Source organism: Staurois parvus, unplaced genomic scaffold, assembly GCF_062004578.1.
Source record: "Staurois parvus isolate SC_StPar_1 unplaced genomic scaffold, SC_StPar_1.0 ptg000891l, whole genome shotgun sequence".
In the NCBI taxonomy this organism is placed as follows: Eukaryota; Metazoa; Chordata; class Amphibia; order Anura; family Ranidae; genus Staurois; species Staurois parvus.
The window spans coordinates 1,152,486-1,171,429 of NW_028318687.1; the positions used below are offsets into that span (position 1 = coordinate 1,152,486).

General features: G+C 42.9%; 1 protein-coding gene across 1 annotated transcript in view; it reads right to left on the minus strand.

Moving 5' to 3' along the window:
- The window catches only part of KATNAL1 (katanin catalytic subunit A1 like 1), a 174,534-nt gene that overhangs the window by 132,287 nt on the left and 23,303 nt on the right, over window positions 1–18,944 (minus strand). Inside the window, exons 2-4 of the mRNA XM_089656145.1 lie at window positions 14,557–14,728; window positions 10,278–10,438; window positions 1,434–1,599 (exon numbers count right to left, since the gene is read on the minus strand). Coding sequence (XP_089512271.1) covers window positions 1,434–1,599; window positions 10,278–10,438; window positions 14,557–14,718 — 489 coding nt within the window. The 5' untranslated portion in view covers window positions 14,719–14,728. The remainder of the gene's footprint in view (window positions 1–1,433; window positions 1,600–10,277; window positions 10,439–14,556; window positions 14,729–18,944) is intronic.

An 18,944-nucleotide genomic window follows, 5' to 3' on the forward strand; every position in this document is an offset into this window, starting at 1 on the left:
GAATCTACTATATTCAACGTACAAGTAGGCTGCAATTTATTACATTTGTTCCTTGGACAAGATACACTATAGTGGCCAATTCCACCTTTCATACCATTTTCATGTGACACATATTTAGGATACATGTAGCATGGTCGCATTCTGCAGCCCCCATGCTCTAACGGCCCTCCACCCCCTTATCTGCATTGCAGGGTTCTTCTCCTTGTAGCATCATGTATATTCCTGAATTTGGCAATGGCAGCGCTGCCACAAAGTATCTGTGAATGAAAAAACTAAAAGTTCCATCTACCACCATGACAGAGGGCCTTGTAGTTCTCAGTGGAACCCATGTATGGCAACCTGCACTTGTAGTTTATTGTTTACTTCATCCAGCTCCATAACTAATGGTCCATCTAGGTACAGACCTGAGGCTTGAAGAAGTGTGGAAGAGTTCTTCTGTCTTTCATGAATCCATGCTGTCTGTTGCTTAAAATATTTTTTTTTCCAGCAAGAATACAATAATACAAGAGAGGATTTTGCTCACTTTAGAAACCGCAGCTTGGCATTGCATGCCATTATTAAGCTTGTGATCTACCAGAACTCCCAGATCCTTCTCCACCATTGATTCCCCCAGTTGTACCCCCCCAGTATGTATGATGCATGCATATTCTTAGCCCCCAAGTGCAGAACTTTACATTTATCAACATTAAACCTCATTTGCCACACAGTTGCCCAATTAAACAGTGCATTGGAGGTCGGCTTGCAAGCTGGAGACATCCTGTAAGGACGTTATTCCACTGCACAGCTTGGTGTCATCTGCAAAGACTGAAATGGGATTTTTAATCTCAGACCCTATATCGTTTATAAATATATTAAAAAGTAAGGGTACCAACACTGAACCCTGGGGTACACCACTGACAACCATAAACCATTCAGAGTATGAATCATTAACCACTACTCTCTGAATACGATCTTTTAGCCAGTTTTCTGCCATTTACATAAAGATTTTTCTAAGCCCGTAGACTTTACCTTACATATTAGCCGTGTGTGGGGAACTGTGTCAAACACTTTTGCAAAATCCAAGTATACCACGTCCACCACCACCCCTCTGTCCAAGTATACCATATCCACCACCACCCCTCTGTGGATTGCTTTTAGTGGAAGGCAGAGCAGTAGCTGTTAGGCGTTCCGGAGGCATTTGTAAATACCAAGGTGGATTTTGTATTGAAATATTGGGCTGCAACTGAAAGCAAGCGGCATAGTCCTATTAACCTAAAAGGGAGAGTATGTATACATTTGACACGGCCTGTACTACACCATCTGGCTGCAAAATCAGGATTTAGGTGGCGGGTCGTGCAGCGATAAAAACAAGGAAGTTGATCAGCTTTGCCACCTGTGTGAAATGGCTCTTACAGTTTCTGAAAAAGCAACAATACAATATACACAATTTTTACCTTGTCATCTTTCACTCTGCCTCTGAGATCTCTGTCTCGGTTTGAAGGTTTCTCATTCTTTGAAATAGGATGGGCTCTGCCCACTGGCCCATGAGCCTGTATTGCTGGAGACTCTTTCCGCAAAGGCTTTACATCTCTGTTGGGTCTTCTAACTTGTGGAGGAGCCCTGAGGAGACAACACAGATGTGGTTTTTAGCTGACTCTTGCACCCAAACATTTTTTGCTACTATAATCTTGTGCAAGCACTGAAAATCACAATCAAAGCTTATTCAAATAAATGTGGAAATAGAGCTCTAGCTAAATTTTTCTTTTTATGTTTGGATAGAGTGGAGAGTGGTTTTAACCTCACAGGTGTCAGCTTTCCCCGGTGAATGACTATCCCTTAACTTCAGGCCTTCCACAAGGTCAGTGGAACAGAAAGTGAGAACAATTTAACCACTGAGCTCCTGGGCACCAACACAAAACACTTTAATTGTTGGTGTTGCTCCTGAAATCCACTCCTACACTCATGGGTATCAGGTAAACAATGTTCTATGTAAATCTTGTTCTGCACAAACCCAACTGCAGCTACTGAAGTGCTGGATACTTTGTTTTCCTAATGTAGACTAATGAGGAGCCACTGTAGGAATCCTTAGACTATAGCAAGATTACAGTCCTAATATTTAGCGGTTAGATACTGTTTTTTCCCCATGGGTGAGGGAGTGGATTCCAAAAGCTGATGTGACTTGGGATCCGGTCCTACTGGTTACCAACCAGGCTCTGGCAACTGCATGAACAGCCCCTTTAAGCTGTTTCTTGAACACAATTTAAAGTGGTATTAAACCCAAACATTTTTTATATTGCGGCTTACCAATTCTTAGATGCTCAGCATTTACTGTATTTTTGTAAAACTTTTATGCAAAAGGAAAACAAAAAACGATTTGCTGTAACTGATTATAAAGTATTCACTGGAGCTTGGCTTCAATTTGTTAGTATATCTAAATATGCTAGTACATCCAACATTCCCCTCCCCCAAAACTAACAATAGTGCGGTCTAAATAAGCCCCCGTGCTCATTCATCCAGTGGGGGTACTCTAATACAAGAGGTGCGTTACTGGCCAGATCACCAGGTGAAAACAGATGGTGAAAAAAAGAAACCTAGTGCAACCACCATACATAAAGGATTGGTAAGCTGGAATATATTCATTTTTTGGTTTTGACTTGAGTACTGTTTTAAAGACCGATATATTTTTTTGTACGAATATTAGCTAAATGATGATGGAAAACATCAAATATCAATGATAACATTTCTGCACACAACATATACATGATTTGATGTGCAATTATGTTTATACACGTTAACCAATATATTTTTATCCAGTACTACCATATTAGAAAATAGAGCAAACAGAATGGCTGTAAAAATAAAAAGATGGATTGCTTTAGCTGTCTGAACATTGAATGCTGTAAAACACAAGATGAGCTGTTTTTGCCAGTAACTTTGTCCACATGTCAATGCCAGACAAATGATGTCTTTACAGCAGAATCTAATATTAAACCCGTCTGTCTCTTAGCTCCACAACAACACACTGCTTTTAAATAAAAGGTGGCAGATTGTAGCTCAGAGAGATTACACCACGGTGGACGGAATCATTCAGCTACCAGACATATCGAAAATAAAACAGACTAACCAAGAGACAATTCATAAAAATATCCCTCTGAGCAGCTGTAACAATCCTACAAGCAAATGGATATATTATTGATTGCAAAAAACCACCAAATGAAGCTTTTGCAAGGAAATGCATGTCAGAAAAAAAGACAGCATCCACAGTAAATAGCTTTAAGTATTTATTACAAGGTCAAACAGATCGAAGGTTCATCTGAAGCATGATTCCAGCAAGCAGACAGGCTGTGAAAGCTTTGCAGATAGATAATGATGGATTTAGGGTTTGTGAACCGTGGACAAAAATGATAGCATTGGCACATTCAATATCAATGAAAATGATGAAATCATAAAAGGGTTTGCAATCTTAAAGTGAACTTAACCCGCCCTTAGGTAACAGCACTGGCATAAAAAGTACCTGTGTTGGTCTTAAAGGTCCCGTACACAAAGTAATTAGAAATCGCAGGCAGAATTGCAGCATTTCTGCCTGTAATTCTAAATCAGTCAGAAGGAACATTTGGCTGCCATTATTCTTTAATGGCCACCCAAACTCAGGGAGATTCTGAGGCGATTGTTGCATGACAAACGCGGCAAAACATGCTGTTAAAAATCACACTAAGCTTGTCACCCAAAAAGGAGCAAGAGCTTTTCTTGGCCAACAAGCAAGCATAGGGTAGTCAATTAAAGCAAAAAAAATAAAACCGCTCGTTCCCACTGCGCAAGGTCTGAACGGGGCCTAAAAAGAGAAATCTGGGATTACGAAAAAAAAAACAAAAAGTCAGCTCTTAGGCTACTCAGAGCAGTGACCAGTCACTGCACTCCACTCTGCTCCTTCAGCGCTCAGCTTGGGATATGCAGGCACAGCTGGCTCCACCTCTCAGCTACATGCCAAAAGGCAGGGCCAGTCACTCAGGCACACTATCAGTTGACTCTGGGTCAGAGGAGCACAATAATAAATGTACTCCTGTAACCCTAAACAAAAGTATGCCCAAAAAAGGTTTGGACACACTGCTCTTTTAAAAATGATGCCTGTGTCTGTGTGGAGCCCCACTGAATCCTAATTCCAGGCAGAATACAGAGACCCAACTTCTCTCTAAATCAAGATAAAGTCTGCATCTGCAGCACTTAGCCACATAATTTCCCAGAGCGTGATAAACGCTTGTTAAATCTACAGCATTAAAGTAAACCCAACCTAACTTAAAAAGGTGCCCAAGAAAACACTTCTTGTGGTGCCTGTTAGGGATTGATTTAAAAACAAAAACAATTCCTATGTCCCCGTGGAGCCACTGAATCCTGAGCCTAGGTTGTACATGGCATCACAACATCTGCCTAAGATACACATCTAGCAAAGAAGAACTAGCAGGCGGCATACTGTATCAGCACCTCTGAATTGTTATCCTAAATAATTTTTAAGACTGATCACGTTAAAGTGGTTGTAAAGGTTGAAAGCGCTTTACCTTCATGTATTCTATGCATGAAGGTAAAAAACCTGTGTGTGGCGACCCCCACAGCCCCCTAATACTTATTTAAGCCCGATCTCGATCCAGCGATGTGCACTGCAGCCTCGGCTCTCCCGGGTCTCTCTCTCTCCTCATTGGCTGAAACAACAGTAGGAGCCATTGACTCCCACTGCTGTCAATCACAGCCAGTGAGGAGGGAGATGGGAGCAGGGCTGAGCCATGCTTTGTGTGTCTTATGGACACATGCCTGATCTCGTCTGAACTCCTCTGAACTCAGAAGCTGAGCAAGGTCAGCCGTGGTTTGTACTTGGAGGGGAACAGCCAGGGAATATCAGGTGCTGTGTTTTAAAAAGTATCTCGGGAAGAGGATGCTAGGGCAGTCTGACGTGATTCGCTCTGTTTTCAGCGGCAGAAACCTAATAGAGTAAGTATGCCTTTTGGGACCTTTATCTGTTTGTCGAAGAGTTATCAGACTTTTGCCTTGCACTTTCCCTTGGTGCAGAAGTTATGGGCCCATCATTGTACGACACTCGACAGTTTCTTGGGCCCAAAAACAAACGGGACGTGAGGTCTATCTTAGATCTCAAGGCAACAGAAGTCAGTCTAGATGACCTTCAGTTTCAGATGGGATTGGTCTGATCAGTGGTGGTCTCTCTGATCTCTCTGCAGATTTCGGGTGTCCATAGTCCTTAATGACGCATATCTTCATGTGCCAATATTTTCAGGCTCATCAAGGTTTCCTGCTATTTGTAGTAAAGAATCGCAGTGCCCTTTGGGCTGGCCACAAACCCCCCCCCCACCACCAAATGTTCACAAAGCTCCTAGCCTCGGTGCTGGGCTTGCTGAGGATTTAGTGTGGTGGATGCACGGTCAGTTCCAAGTTTAAAGCTAAGTATAAGAAGCAAAAAAGGTATCCTTCAATACGTCTCTGCATGAAGAAATGATATCTACATTGACAAACTTTCCTACGTGCAGTTCTACTCCAGAAGAACATTCCGTCTGTCTGGGTCATGAAGATCCAACCATTCCAGAGTCCGAATTGGTGGTTGCTCAGAATCTGGAGAAGGGGTAATTTTCCTTCCAGGGATATGGAAAATAGTAACCATCGATGTCAGTCTCTCCGGTTGGGGGGCTGATTTGGAGGTGGGTACAGTTCAGGGGACTTGGTCTCCACAAGAGAAAATACTGGCCATCAATATCTTGGAGCTTCGGGCAGTACGCCTTGCTCTGGATTATTGGATGAACGAGTTGCACAGATTGTGGTCAGGGTTCGGTCAGACAATGCATCAGCAGTGGCGTATATTAATCACCAGGGCGGCACCAGGAGTGGCATCAGGAAAAGGTGAACCACATTCTGTCTGGGGCAGAATAGCATGTGCCATCTCTGTTGGCAGTACATGTTCCAGGTACAGAAAACTGGCAAGAGTTTTTTTCCCCCAGTCGTCAGTGGCTAATACTGGGAGGGGAGTCCCTGCATTCCGATACGTTCCTGCCAGCCTGCCACTCCAGATGTGGATCTACTGGATTCCAGGTTTTACAAGTTAGACAGGTTGTGCCCAGGTTGAGAGTCCCACTGGCTATAAGGGTGGATGCACTGGTAACACCTTAAAGGACCAGTTCTCCCTAATCTTTGCCTTCCCCCAATTCAACCATTGCTGTGTCTTCGAGCAGGATCCGGGAGGAGGGAACACTAAAAATAGTGGTAGCCTGGCCTAAACCAGGAAGGCTTGGTACACAGACATAGTATCTGGCAGGGGATGCTACTTGGACACGTCTGGTCCGCCCAGACATATTGCCTTGGGTACAATAATGTATCTTGCTTTACAATCACTAAGATTGATGGCTTGGCTATTGAAGCCCAGGTCTGGAAGGATCAGGGGGATTTGTGTCTGGTTTTCTCCTGAGCACCAGGGAGCATTCATTACACGACCTGGAAATATTATTTGCTTGGTGTGAAGCCAGGGAGTGGCACCCGCAGAAATGTGCTCTTGAAAGGTTCCTGTCCTTTTTTCTTGGGAGGGGAAATGGAATTGGCCTTAAGTACCGTTAGGGGTCAGATTTTGGCTCTATACATTTTTCCCCCAAAGAGACCACTGTTTTTCACTCCTTGATTTGTACTTGTATAGTCTTGGCTGTCCTTGCAGAAGCAACCTTTTGAACCAATTTGAGAGACTTTGTTGGTCCTTTGACACAAAAAGTGGCTTCTTTGGTTACCATCACTTTGGCAAGAAGAGAGTCAGAGCTGGCGGCCATTTCATGTAAGAAGCCGTTCTTCGTGTTGCATCATGATAAGGTGATGTTGCATCCTTATTCATTGTTCTTGCTTAGAGTGGTTTCTACTTTTCACTTGCATCAGGACAGTGTCTTGCCTTTCTTTTTTCCTAGTGCACAAGCGGCAGGGGAAAGACTTGGTTGGTGGCACAGATCAGGAATCCTGGTTTGTGCGGCCAGAAGGGCCCAGGATGGACAGGCAGCATCCAGGTCAACTATTTGTCATACAAAAAGTGCCAAATATGGCAGTGGAGGGGGGAAGGGCTGGGTGACACCATATTAACAACCACCATCAATCCCAAAGGTCCTACTCAGCTGAACGTGACACTCTGCAGCCAAAGGCTGAATCCTCTGACTCTGACATCCACTTGGTAAAACTTTGTGAATGTATGAATTTAAGACCATGTAGTTGCCCTGCAAAATTGTGCAACTAGCACCTGATGGTGGGTAGCTCAAGATGTACCCACACTCCTGGTGGAGTGTACTCTCATCCGCAAAAAGTGGGACCTTGTCCTTTCGAACCATATGCTTGAATTATTAACTGGCGGATCCAATGAGAAATAGTCGCCTTGGATGCCACCTGCCCCTTCCTAGGCCCCTCTAGCATCTGACCTCCTGACCTGTGCTGTCGCCTTCAAGAAGACAGTTACAGCACATACCACTTCCAAGGTATACAGAGATATTTCTCTTGCGGACGAAGGCTTGGAAAGAATGAAGGCAGAACTATGCCCTGATTGAGATGAAAACCAGAAACCACCTTCTGCACGGATGAGGTCACAACACACCTTATCATGATGCAAAATCAGAAATGGTTCTCTACAAGACAGAGCTGCCAGCTTCAACACCATTCTTGAAGAAGTGATTGCCACTAGAAACAACACCTTACAAGTCAACAGGACCAGTGGAATCTCTCCAATAGGTTAAATGGTTGCTTTGCAAAACCTCCAAAACCAAGTTCAGGTCCCAATGACACAAAAGGCAACCTGACAGGAGGAGCCATACACATACGTAAAAAAGTGCGGACCTGTTGCGCAAGGGTTCCTTACCCTGGACACAAAAACACAGACCTTGTTGTTGAACCTGGATGCCAATAGATCTACATCCGGGCAACCCCATCCTTGAAAACATCAAGATGCAAAGCCCATGGAATCAACTGACAGCAACTGAAATAATCCACCTGCCAATTTTCCACACCTGGAATGAACACTACTGACAGACTTGGAACATATCACTCTGCCTAGGTCAGAATGTAGTTCACCTCCTTCTGAGCACCTCAACTCCTGGTACCGCCCAACTGCTGTGGTATTGTCGGACTGAATCCTTACAACCCAACCCTGAAGCTTGGATGTCCAATACCTCAGAGCCAGCCTCACTGCTCGAAGTTCCAGGAAATTGATGGGAAGAACCCTTTCCGTGGAAGCCATGTTCCCGGAAATGTAGCCTCCTCCAGAACTGCCCCCCAACCTGAAAGGCTTGCATCGGTGATTACCAACTTCCACACCACTGGCTGCAAGCATCTTCCCTTCTCCAAATTGTGAGTTATCAACCACCAATTCAGGCTCTGCCGCACTTCTGGAGACAGATTCCGGCCCTAGATTACTGCATATCTCTTTTTGTTCCAAACAGACAGAATGTAACTCCAGAATGGAGTGGAATTGAGCATAGGGAATAGCTTCGAACGAGGACACCATCTTCCCCAGCAACCTCATACAGATGCGAATTGAAAGATACCTCTTTGCCTTCAAACTGCAAACCTCGTTCCTCAGGGTGCAACATTTCCCAGGGGGCAGAAATACCTTTGCCTGAACAGTGTCTAGGACCATCCCCAAATACTCCAGGCTCTGCACTGGTTCCTGGGCCGACTTCTTGAGGTTGAGCACCCAGCCCAACTGTTCCAGGATCTGCATCGTAAGGATCACATCCTGTTTCAGATCTGTCACCGACTGATTTCTGAGCAAGAGATCGTATAGATAACCTGTGACCAACACTCCTCGAGTTCTGAGTAGCCCCAACACCGGAGCAAGAATTTTTGTGAAAATTGTGGGAGCCATGGCCAGCCCAAACGGTAGTGCTAGGAACTAGAAATGCTGAGCCCCTACTGCAAACTGCAGAAATTTTTGGTGAGGAATTAATATTTTTGGAGCATGCAGGTATGCATCCCTGATGTCTATTTACGCTAAAATAATCTCCCTCCTGTAAGGAGGCCACTACTGACTGAACCGATTCTATACAAAAGGATCAAACATTTAGGAATGGATTTAGCCCCTTGAGGTCCAAAATGGGCCTTACATCCCCATTTGGTTTTGGGACTGTAAACAGGTTTGAATAAAACTTCTGAAACCTGAACCTCTGTGATTACTCCTTGAGCCAATAGACAATCGAGTGCCTGAAATAAAGCTCTTCTTTTCTCTGGATTCATTGGTGCATTTGATCTTAGAAACCGGGGAGAAGGAAATACCTGAAATTCTAGTTTTTACCCCAGAGAAATCATGGAAATTACCATTTGTCTTGGATTAGGGCTTTCCATGCAGCCACAAAATTCAAAAGCCTTCCCCTCACCCAAACAAGTGAGGGTGCCCCTTCATAAAGAGGCAGACTTTGGATCTGTCTTAGATAAAAAAATACTGCCTGGTAGATGAAAGCCCAGCAACCAAAGTCCCTGACATCTTAAAAGAAGGGTGTTTTTTATTTCTTCTTAGATGGTAGAAGAGTACTTTTACCCCCTGAAATCTTTTGGTTTTATTTGTCCAAATCTTCCCCAAACAGCCATCCCGCATGAAAGGGAAAACCTGCCAACAATTTTTTGCATGGCAGTTCTGCGGACCAACTCTTCAGCCACAAAACCCTGTGCATGTGCACTAATAAGAGGGCCAAGCAAGAAATTTGCCGAATTGAATCCTTAAGAGCATAAACTGGGAAACACAAAGCACGCGGAACATCCTCCAAATCCTTGGCAAAGCATTTCCCCTGCACCAATGGGCTTCCAATCTGCTGCTTGATACGGTCAGAAACTCTGGCAAATGCCAATAGCTGCCACAGCTGCCTGTGCAGCAGAACCTGCCAAGGAGAAGGAGGCCTTAAGGAGAGATTCCAGCTTCTTATCCGGTGGGTCCTTGAAAACCAGGACATTATCCACAGGACATGTTAAAGGTTTATTCAGAAATGGAACAGCTGCGTCCACTACAGGCAACCCCCATTTCTTAAAAAAACTTTTGTTCCATGGGGTATAAAACAGAAAATCTCTTTGGTGGAACAAAAACCCTGTCTGGGTGATCCCAGTCAGTCAGCATACATAATTTACTCCAGAAGAGGATGCACCAGAAAAGCCTGAGTACTCTGTGAAAAATCTGAGAAAACAGTTTTAAAGAGCAGGTTTTGAGTTTGTACATAATTTTCTCCAGGATGCAAATGTTAAAAGGCAGCAAAACAGATGTCCCCAGTACCATTATATACACAAACACACATACACACCTGTGTTCCGCTGGCACTGGTGGAGGCCAGACTGCAGGGTCTCTCGCCGGTTCATCTTGTAAAGCAACAGGGAAATCTGCAGGTTTTTCAATTTTAAAAGATTCTAAAGTATTTACAATAGTTTTCACTTGTTCATACTCTTCCACTAACTCTTGGCACACCTGCAATAAGAAAAACACAAAACATTACAAACATGTTCTTTTAATTTCTTATCAGTGTTCTCTCAGTGCCTGCTTGCTGAACAAGGCATTACTGAAAATGCTGCCAAACAGACAACAGCAAGGTACAATATAAGGGCTCTGTCACACTGGCAGCTGGGGTGGCGGTGAGGTAATAGGAGGCAGTCCAGCCACCCGCCCAACTGACCACCTAAAGAAGGATATGAAGCAACTCAATGCTAAAACACAAGCTACAGCCATGATAATGTACTTGGTAGCTGTAGCAAAAGTTAAGCCCCCCCCCGAACGCAACCTATTCAAGTGAATGTGGCTGAGCTGCAACTGTTTTGCAACCACACCACAATAATTACACACGGTCGCAGCATGGTGCTTCAGTCTTTAGGCTTAAAACACAGACTAAGGAGGCAACATACACTATTGCCTCCCAGCCACCTGTCAACCAATGGCTGCTACACGTCTGAACGAGGCCTCAAGGAAAACTAGATTTAAAAAAAAGGGAGAAAAAAAAAAAGATTAATGCAATATTCAAAATTGAATTGAGTTGCTCCCAAATTGCGAGTCAAATTAGGGGAACTTAATGGCAGTGATATATTTGACGTAACAGTCTTAGGATTACTGCACTGGAATTTTTACATTTAGAAAATTACTTGCAAATGAAAATGACTGAAGGAGTGCAAGGGGTGTATTTAACCACTAGCCTACAGGGCACTTCTACCCCCTTCCTGTCCAGGCCAATTTCCAGCTTTCAGTGCTGTCACACTTTGATTGACAATTGCGCGGTCAAACAACACTGTACCCATATGAAATATTTATCATTTTTTTGTGACAGATAGAGCTTTCTTTTGGTGGTATTTAATCACCTCTGGGTTTTTGATTTTTTCTTAAACAAACCAAAAACCACTGAAAACTAAAAAAAAAAAAAAAAGAAAAAAAGTTTTTTTCTTAGTTTTTGTTATAAAATTTTGTAAATAAGTGATTTTTCTCCTTCACTGATGTGCGCTAATGAGGCTGCAGTGATGGGCACTGACAGGCTGCACTGACGGACACTGATAGGTGGCACTGATGAGGAGGCACTGATGGGCATTGACAGGCATCACTGATGGGCACTGAAAGGCAGCACTGATACATGGCACTGACAGGCAGCACTGACTGGCACTGATGGGTGACACTGAAAGGCAGCTCAGATGGGCACTGATATGTGGCATTGATGTGCACTGCAAGGCACTGATATGTGGCACTGGCACGAGGCACTGACATAAGGCACTGATGGACACTGACAGGTGGCACTGCTGGGGCTACACTGATCATCAGGGCACACTGATCATCAGTGCCCTGATGATCAGTGTACATGTACCCTCCGCAGAAAGCAGATTACCGGCTCTCCTCTCCTCTCGAGCTGTCAGCGTGACAGCTCGAGAGGAGAGAAATGCCGATAATCGGCATTTCCCGGTTTACATGTGATCAGCTGTGATTGGACACAGCTGATCACATGACCGAGCCGACATCTTCAGCTCTTTCCGTGATCAGTGATCCGCTGTGTCCGAGGGACGCAGCGCACCGCTGATTGCCACGCTGCGCGCTCCCTGAGCCGCGCATGCACAGTGAGAATGGGAGGACATCATATGACGTCCTCCCAGAACGAGAGAACCACCTTGCGCCCGTCATATTACTATATGGCAGGCGGGAGGTGGTAAAAAAAAAAAAAAAAAAAAAAAAAAAAAAGGAAGAAGAAGAAGAAGAAGAGCAATTCATCCTGTGAAACTGCATGTGCATTAATTCTGTAAATGGGTAAAAAATACTTAATGTTATTAGGTTTTTTCTCAAATATGTGAAATCAGGATAATACCACATTATAGCCACTAGATGGCACCGACTATCATAGTAATTAAGTATCTATTTCCTATTATCAGCTCTGTCTATTGGCCATAATGCAGTATATTCCTAATCCACACAGAGAAGAAAAAATGGCCTAGTAACATTTGACCTTGCCCCCACTTATACAGAACAAATGCACATGTAGTTTCACTGGACAAATAGCTTTGAAAATGGTTTTCTAAATAAAAAAAAGTCTAAGACAAATGTTAACATAATCATGGCAGACAGAATCAATTTAAAGCTGAAGTTTAATCAGTTTAATCTCTACTACTTCATTTCCCCCCTGATCAACATGCTAATGACAGTTTTCAACAAAACCTTTCAGTTTTCATTACAGGCAGTCCCTGATTTACTTACATCCAACTTACATATGAAGGGATCCAGTGCTGTCAGCAAGAGGTCTCTATGCTTCCCTATGTAATGCAGGCTGGTCATGGCTGATGACGGAAAGGGGGTTCACAGGATGATGTACAGTTTCTGATAACATCCTAGCACATGCAAGCAGTGGGCTGGTTCTTGGGAGCAGTTTGGCAATATATTCATAATGCCTTAAATGAGTGGTTGGATGTCAATCTGGACGACTGGGGGGGACCGGGTGGACTGAATTTGCATGCAGATCACCCTTGGCAACTCTGACACATAATGCCGAACCTCCCTGATTGAAAGAACTCAAATCCAATGACTAAAGGGGGCAGACCAGGTACAGTAAGGCTGGGGTGCAAAGTACTAGATTTCTCCATCCAGGAAATGTGGTGGGCTCTATCGGATTTGCTTCTGATCACACTGAAAAAGTAAACATTTGCAGTATAGTAAAGCAGCCTGTACAAGTGTGCATGGCTAAAAGTAATGCTGGGCATAGAGAGATCGAAATTTGCCCAGTTCAGCAGGGACAGGCCAAATTATGATCTGTGTGTGATCCTCCCTGTTCGACAGAGCGACTTCTGTCAAACAGAAATGCAGGAAAACTTTTGTCGACCACTGGCTGCAGCCGCTAATCAGTATATTCTGACAACAGCAGGCGACACTGTCAGAATGTACAAATGGTGGGAATGGTTTAAGAAGTCCTCTATCCATCTAGCTTATGTGGATAGATGATGCGATCTCATGTGGATGGAGGATGTTGCAGCCATCCAGGTGAGTATGTATGTTTGTTTTTTTCCCCTCCAAACTTCTCTTTTAAAAACAAAAAAGTCATATTTACAAATCAGCCATCCCTTCTTTATCAATTCTGCAAATACAAATAAATACCACATCTTGCATCTGACCAAAGTTCTCATTGCCAAGCCTATCTAGTGCCAGTGGAAGTGGCATGCTGCTCCCTGTCCTCTCAAATGCTGCTTGTGTAACATGCCTGGGCATACTGAATACTGCCATCCCAGGAACATGCACTAAGCCAAGAAATGAGTCAGTAGTTAGGCCCCATTCACACTTGGAAATGGGGCCCTTTGCGATGAGCTGTGGGAGATACAGAGGGAGTTCATGCGATTAGCTCCCGCAGTTCATCATAGAGGGCCCCATTTGCAAGGGTGCATGGGGCCTAACTCTATATGACCAATTGAGCTTCATGTGTCTGTCGGAATAAACACTGCACCTTTTAAAATGTCTTGGGAAAAAAATGAGATTTGAATTAGACAAATGTTGAGGTACTCCTTACAGCTGCAAAACGGATATGAAAAAAAAAAAAAAAAGGGTTGAAGGGTTCACTTTTTTTTGCACTTTTTAATGAATATTGCCTACCAATTGTACTAATCCTGATAATTCAGACCACAGCAAATAAATATACATCAGTGTATTTTAGTGTATGTATGCATAAATCCTTCAGTTGTAACCAACTCCCCGGGCACCACCTCTGATATGCTTGAAAGCCTTTGATTAATGTTTTGGTAATTTTTTTTATACAAGGTAGGTTACAAAGTCTCTCCTCAACCCTCCCCAATTGCTTGGCCTGGGCCATATAATCTATCAGCAAATTCCATGCAGATATTGTCCTAGACTAGATTTAAACCAAGGACCCCAGTGCTGTAAGACATAAGTGCTAACCACTAAATCACCATGCTACCCTATGCCAGTGTAAAATACATTAACTTAAACCTCAGTGGTTGCTTTGGGTCTCAATGCCATTTTACCTTGTTTCAAATAAGCCTCAGTGTTGAAAAACACACTGAATAGCAGACTTTGATAATACAGTGTAACAACACAGCACTGCACACAATCAGAGTACTCACTTGCTGCCATTTGGTCTTCACTACTGGATCCCTAATACTCTGGAAGTGTTTTTGAATTTGCTGGATTACTCCCTGGTAATAAACCATGGATGAGTCATAATTTCCAAGAAGCGCATATTCTCTGCCCTTTTTAGCATTGTCGCACATCTCGGCCAGATTCATTCTTGAGAGTCTAGAAAATGTAGACAGAAGGCAGTAGAAAAGGTCACATCATTATTCAGAAAATGCACAGCTGTAAACACATAAACATCAAACCCACTGCTGAGAAAATTACTAATAAAGCTGTAATATAAAAGCTTCAGATGTCAGTTATATCTTTTGGTGATAATAATAAAAATCTGTATATATTGCTGCAAATGGTTCTTAATATGATCCTGTGTATTGATTTTGGCAAGGGCTGAAAAGATGCAAAATCAGTAGCACTCCAATTTCGAGTCCTTTAACATCTGAACTGGTCATATAGCATAACCCCAGTATCATTTTAGAAAAACAACCCTTGTTTTTAATCAGCTTCAAGAGGTGTATGTCATGTGATAAATGTATAGCGTTTTAAAATAGAAATTAAGAGAATTTTGGATTTCAGAAAATACTAAGTACTGGAGCTGTTGTCTTTTTAAACGTCTGTTAGGGCTTATTTACACCATATCTGTTGAGCTTTTTTGATATGCATAAATCAACTCAAAGTGGTTGTAAAGGTTGAAGATATTTTTTACCTGCATGCATTCTATGCATGAAGGTAAAAAACCTAAGGTGTTCAGCTCCCCCCCTCAGCATCCCCCCCCCCCCCCAAATATGTCATACTTACCTGCTCTGTGCAGAGATTTTGCACAGAGCAGCCCCTATCCTCCTCTTCTCGGTTCTCCTGGCTCCTCCTTTTCTTGATCTTGCCATCATGGCACACCTGCAGGCTTGATCATGAGCCGTGCTGCCTGCGTCCATACAGACAGAGTAGCTCTGACTCACAGCAGCGACAGCCAATGGCCAAAAATGTATTGCCAAAAAAACAAGTACATAGCAGAAATGTAAAAATTGCTCTGGTCCATAATAGGGTTGAACAGGCTTGAGAGGCGAAGTGGTTAAACAAAACACACATAATGTTGCAAAATCTCAGTGTGTCATACCAGAATCCAGTATACATTTAATATTTACCCAGATCACTTTAATTGCACAACTTTGAGAGCCCGCATTCTGTAGTTTAAAAAGAATCTACAGTATATGTTTAGTATCATTTATCTTTTAGTAAAACTATGCACTTGCTTTGTATACAAACACAAATATACCATACATGATCCCTTTGTATGAAGAGGGTACCGTTGCTTCTGTGTTACCTTCCGCAAAGAGATTACAAGACAAGGCAGTCTTCCACTGCAGCTTTGAAAATGAAAAGGCAGAAGACCATTCATTCCTTTAGGCAACACAGGCAGTTACTCCTTTAGGCACTTTCATAAATGAGATCCGCGGTTTCCTGGGAAACACGACTTTAGACAAAACTATAAATGCTTTTGAAGTTTTGTTTCTTTGTTCTGGTAACAGGAGAACTACAAAGCTATACTATATAGTCTTGCTTTAAAAGGAAATCTGTCACCAAGCTTACATTAAACCACATGCGGTTTTCTTGCTTTTCCTGAACACAGAAAACCATTTTAATTGCTGCTAAATCAGCCTAACTAGGGTAGGGGAGAGTCTAAATATTTGTGCTATAAATGATTAAAGAGCCAGTTCACCAAAAAGTTATATTTTGTAATTAAAATTAAAGATTGGGAGCTTTGACAGCCCATGATTTCTTCTTTGTCTTGGATATTGCAACAGCAGGATCTTCTTACCAATATTCCTAATTCTCTTCTTGTCTACTTTTGCATGCCCCAGCATATATCTCATTCTACTTCATATAAAATTAAAAATTCAGTAGCAGGAGTGGGACCCCCTTCATAAGGGCCACAGCAGACCCAGCAACCCAAACGCAGATGTCCCACTCGGGAACTTTCCACACTAGCGGACCGCTAGCATATGCAATGAACATACTGTAATTTGGAAGTGATTGCAGAGCAGCTCTATTCACTAGCGCTTGCCGAAGGTGACATGGTGTATAATTCCTGCATGGCTCAACTGCACGGTTTTACCACCCCCTAACAGCTAGTATGAACATGGTCTATAAAGCATAGGATATTTGCAGGTGGTGAAACTCTAAAGCATCTTCCAAAAATGTAAATATTCAAATCAACTAAAATAGTTTTGGATGAACCAGTCCAAAGCTCTAAGTAGTTATCAATCTTTTTCAATTGGAGGAAGCCTTTAAAAAAAAAAAAAAACTTTCAGGTCTCAGGGAACTCCTGCTAACACCACCCTGCCTCTCCACCTCATCCAATCAGAGAACGCTTTGCATTCATTCAGATGAATGGGACCCATGCCGAGTGGCCGACCTCCTGTGTTCAGAATTCGTCAGGCCAGCTGCACAGCATAGAACCTGGAAGAAAGTGGAGATCACTTGAATAGCGTTGGCTACTTCAATGATTTCCAGTTTCCAGGGACATAGGCCAGGTATGGTATATATGAGGGGCATTCAAGTCAAACCAGGACTTTAAATTTACATGTATAAAAAGGAATGCTAGTGTGAGGATACTACATGCGTAGTAAGGGAAAAGTGTGTCCTAATACTGATAGGCGGCACATATGTTGTGTGCCAGTCCAGAGACCGTTAATCAAGATGGCAGACAACAGTGTTAGCGCGTGCATGGAACAGCGTATAGCGATAAAGTTTCTTGTGAACAAAAAGGTGTAAAACACATGGATATCTACAGAAGACTTCAAGCACAGTACGGTGAGGCCTGGTTCATACCTGTGCATTTTTCAGTGCTTTTTGCAGAAACTCACTAAAGTCTATTTAACATGGTTTCCTGTGGGACACGTTCACATCTATGCATTTTCAGCTGCTGTGTGGATAGGGTCAGGGACCAGCAAATTGCTGCACGCATAGGTGTGAACCAGGCCTAAGACATTTGAGTGGTGTAAATGTTTCAAAGATGGCTGTATGCCTGTCAGTGATGATCCTTGCTGTGGTGGTTCTCAGCCCACAGCAGTCATTCCTGTGAGCATTCAGTGAGTGGAATGCCTGATCCTGGATAATCAACGCATAACCTGTCATGACATTGTACAAGAGACGAATCCTCGGAGGTCAGCATTTCTCCTGTGATGTGTCCCAGAAGGCTGCAGAGAAGGGGGGGAATGCGAACTTCCGGGTCAGAATGCCACAGCAAAAACCAGGTACTTGTTCCCCCCAAAAAAAGTGGAGGGGGGAAGAGGATGCAAACAAGTGGAACTTGCCTTTTTGGGTGACGTTCCGCTTTAAAGAGGAGTTCCGGCCCCCACCCTCCCAAAAATTAAAAGTCAGCAGCTACAAATACTGTAGCTGCTGACTTTTAATATTAGAGCACTTACCTGTCCTTTTCCATCTTTATAAAGTTTCATTACCTTGTTAAGCAGGACTTTTGACAGTTCTTTTCTGATCCCCATGGCTCAGTATCTAGCCTAGTCAGTGTTTCCAAGTAAGAGCTAACAAACGTATTGACTATTTATACACTGACACTAATTGCAATTTAAAAAGCCACAGATGTGGGACATTAACCTCTAATTGGCATTTTAACCCATGTGGATCACCTTGTGTGTCTGTACCAAGGCCAAACATTCCAGGGTATAAAAACTTTTGATTATGGCCATTTGGGCGATTTCAGTTATTACAATTTAAGCCAAAACAACTACCTGATAATAAATGGCTTCATATGGTCATCATCCTTCAATGAAAGAGCATTTTTTGGCATGATCAGTCATATTTTCAATATCAATGCCAAAATTTCACTATTTCTGCCAGGGTATGCAAACTTTGTGAGCACAACTGTATGTGCTCACAGTTTTTAGAACAACCACCCCAAAAAACTTTTAGTGGGCAAAGTCTTTAGGTAGAAGAAACTTTGTATGTCTCTTTTGCCAAAAACACTCCTCTGTTAGTAATTTTTCAAATTACCTACACTACCTACAGGGCGGGACATTGTAAATACATTCAACATCATAAAAATGCTGAGAGTTCTGCCAAATATCAGGACAAAATATAACTACAGGGAGCATGTGTGGAACAAACATCAGCAGCCACCCACTTGAGAAGACACCAGTCCAAAATCGGCACAGAACGCAGCACCAGCGATCAGCGTAGGTCTTGCATTGCAGGATGTAGGTAAAGTAAGAGGTAGGTTTTCTGTAAAGTACAAACATGCTGCACATACCTTCAAAATTATAACAAGTATTCCTTGGAATCTGTGATGGCTCAGCTTCAATTTAAAGCGGACTTTTCAATTTTTTGACATGTCCTAATACACAGAAACAATAAATTTTTTTTG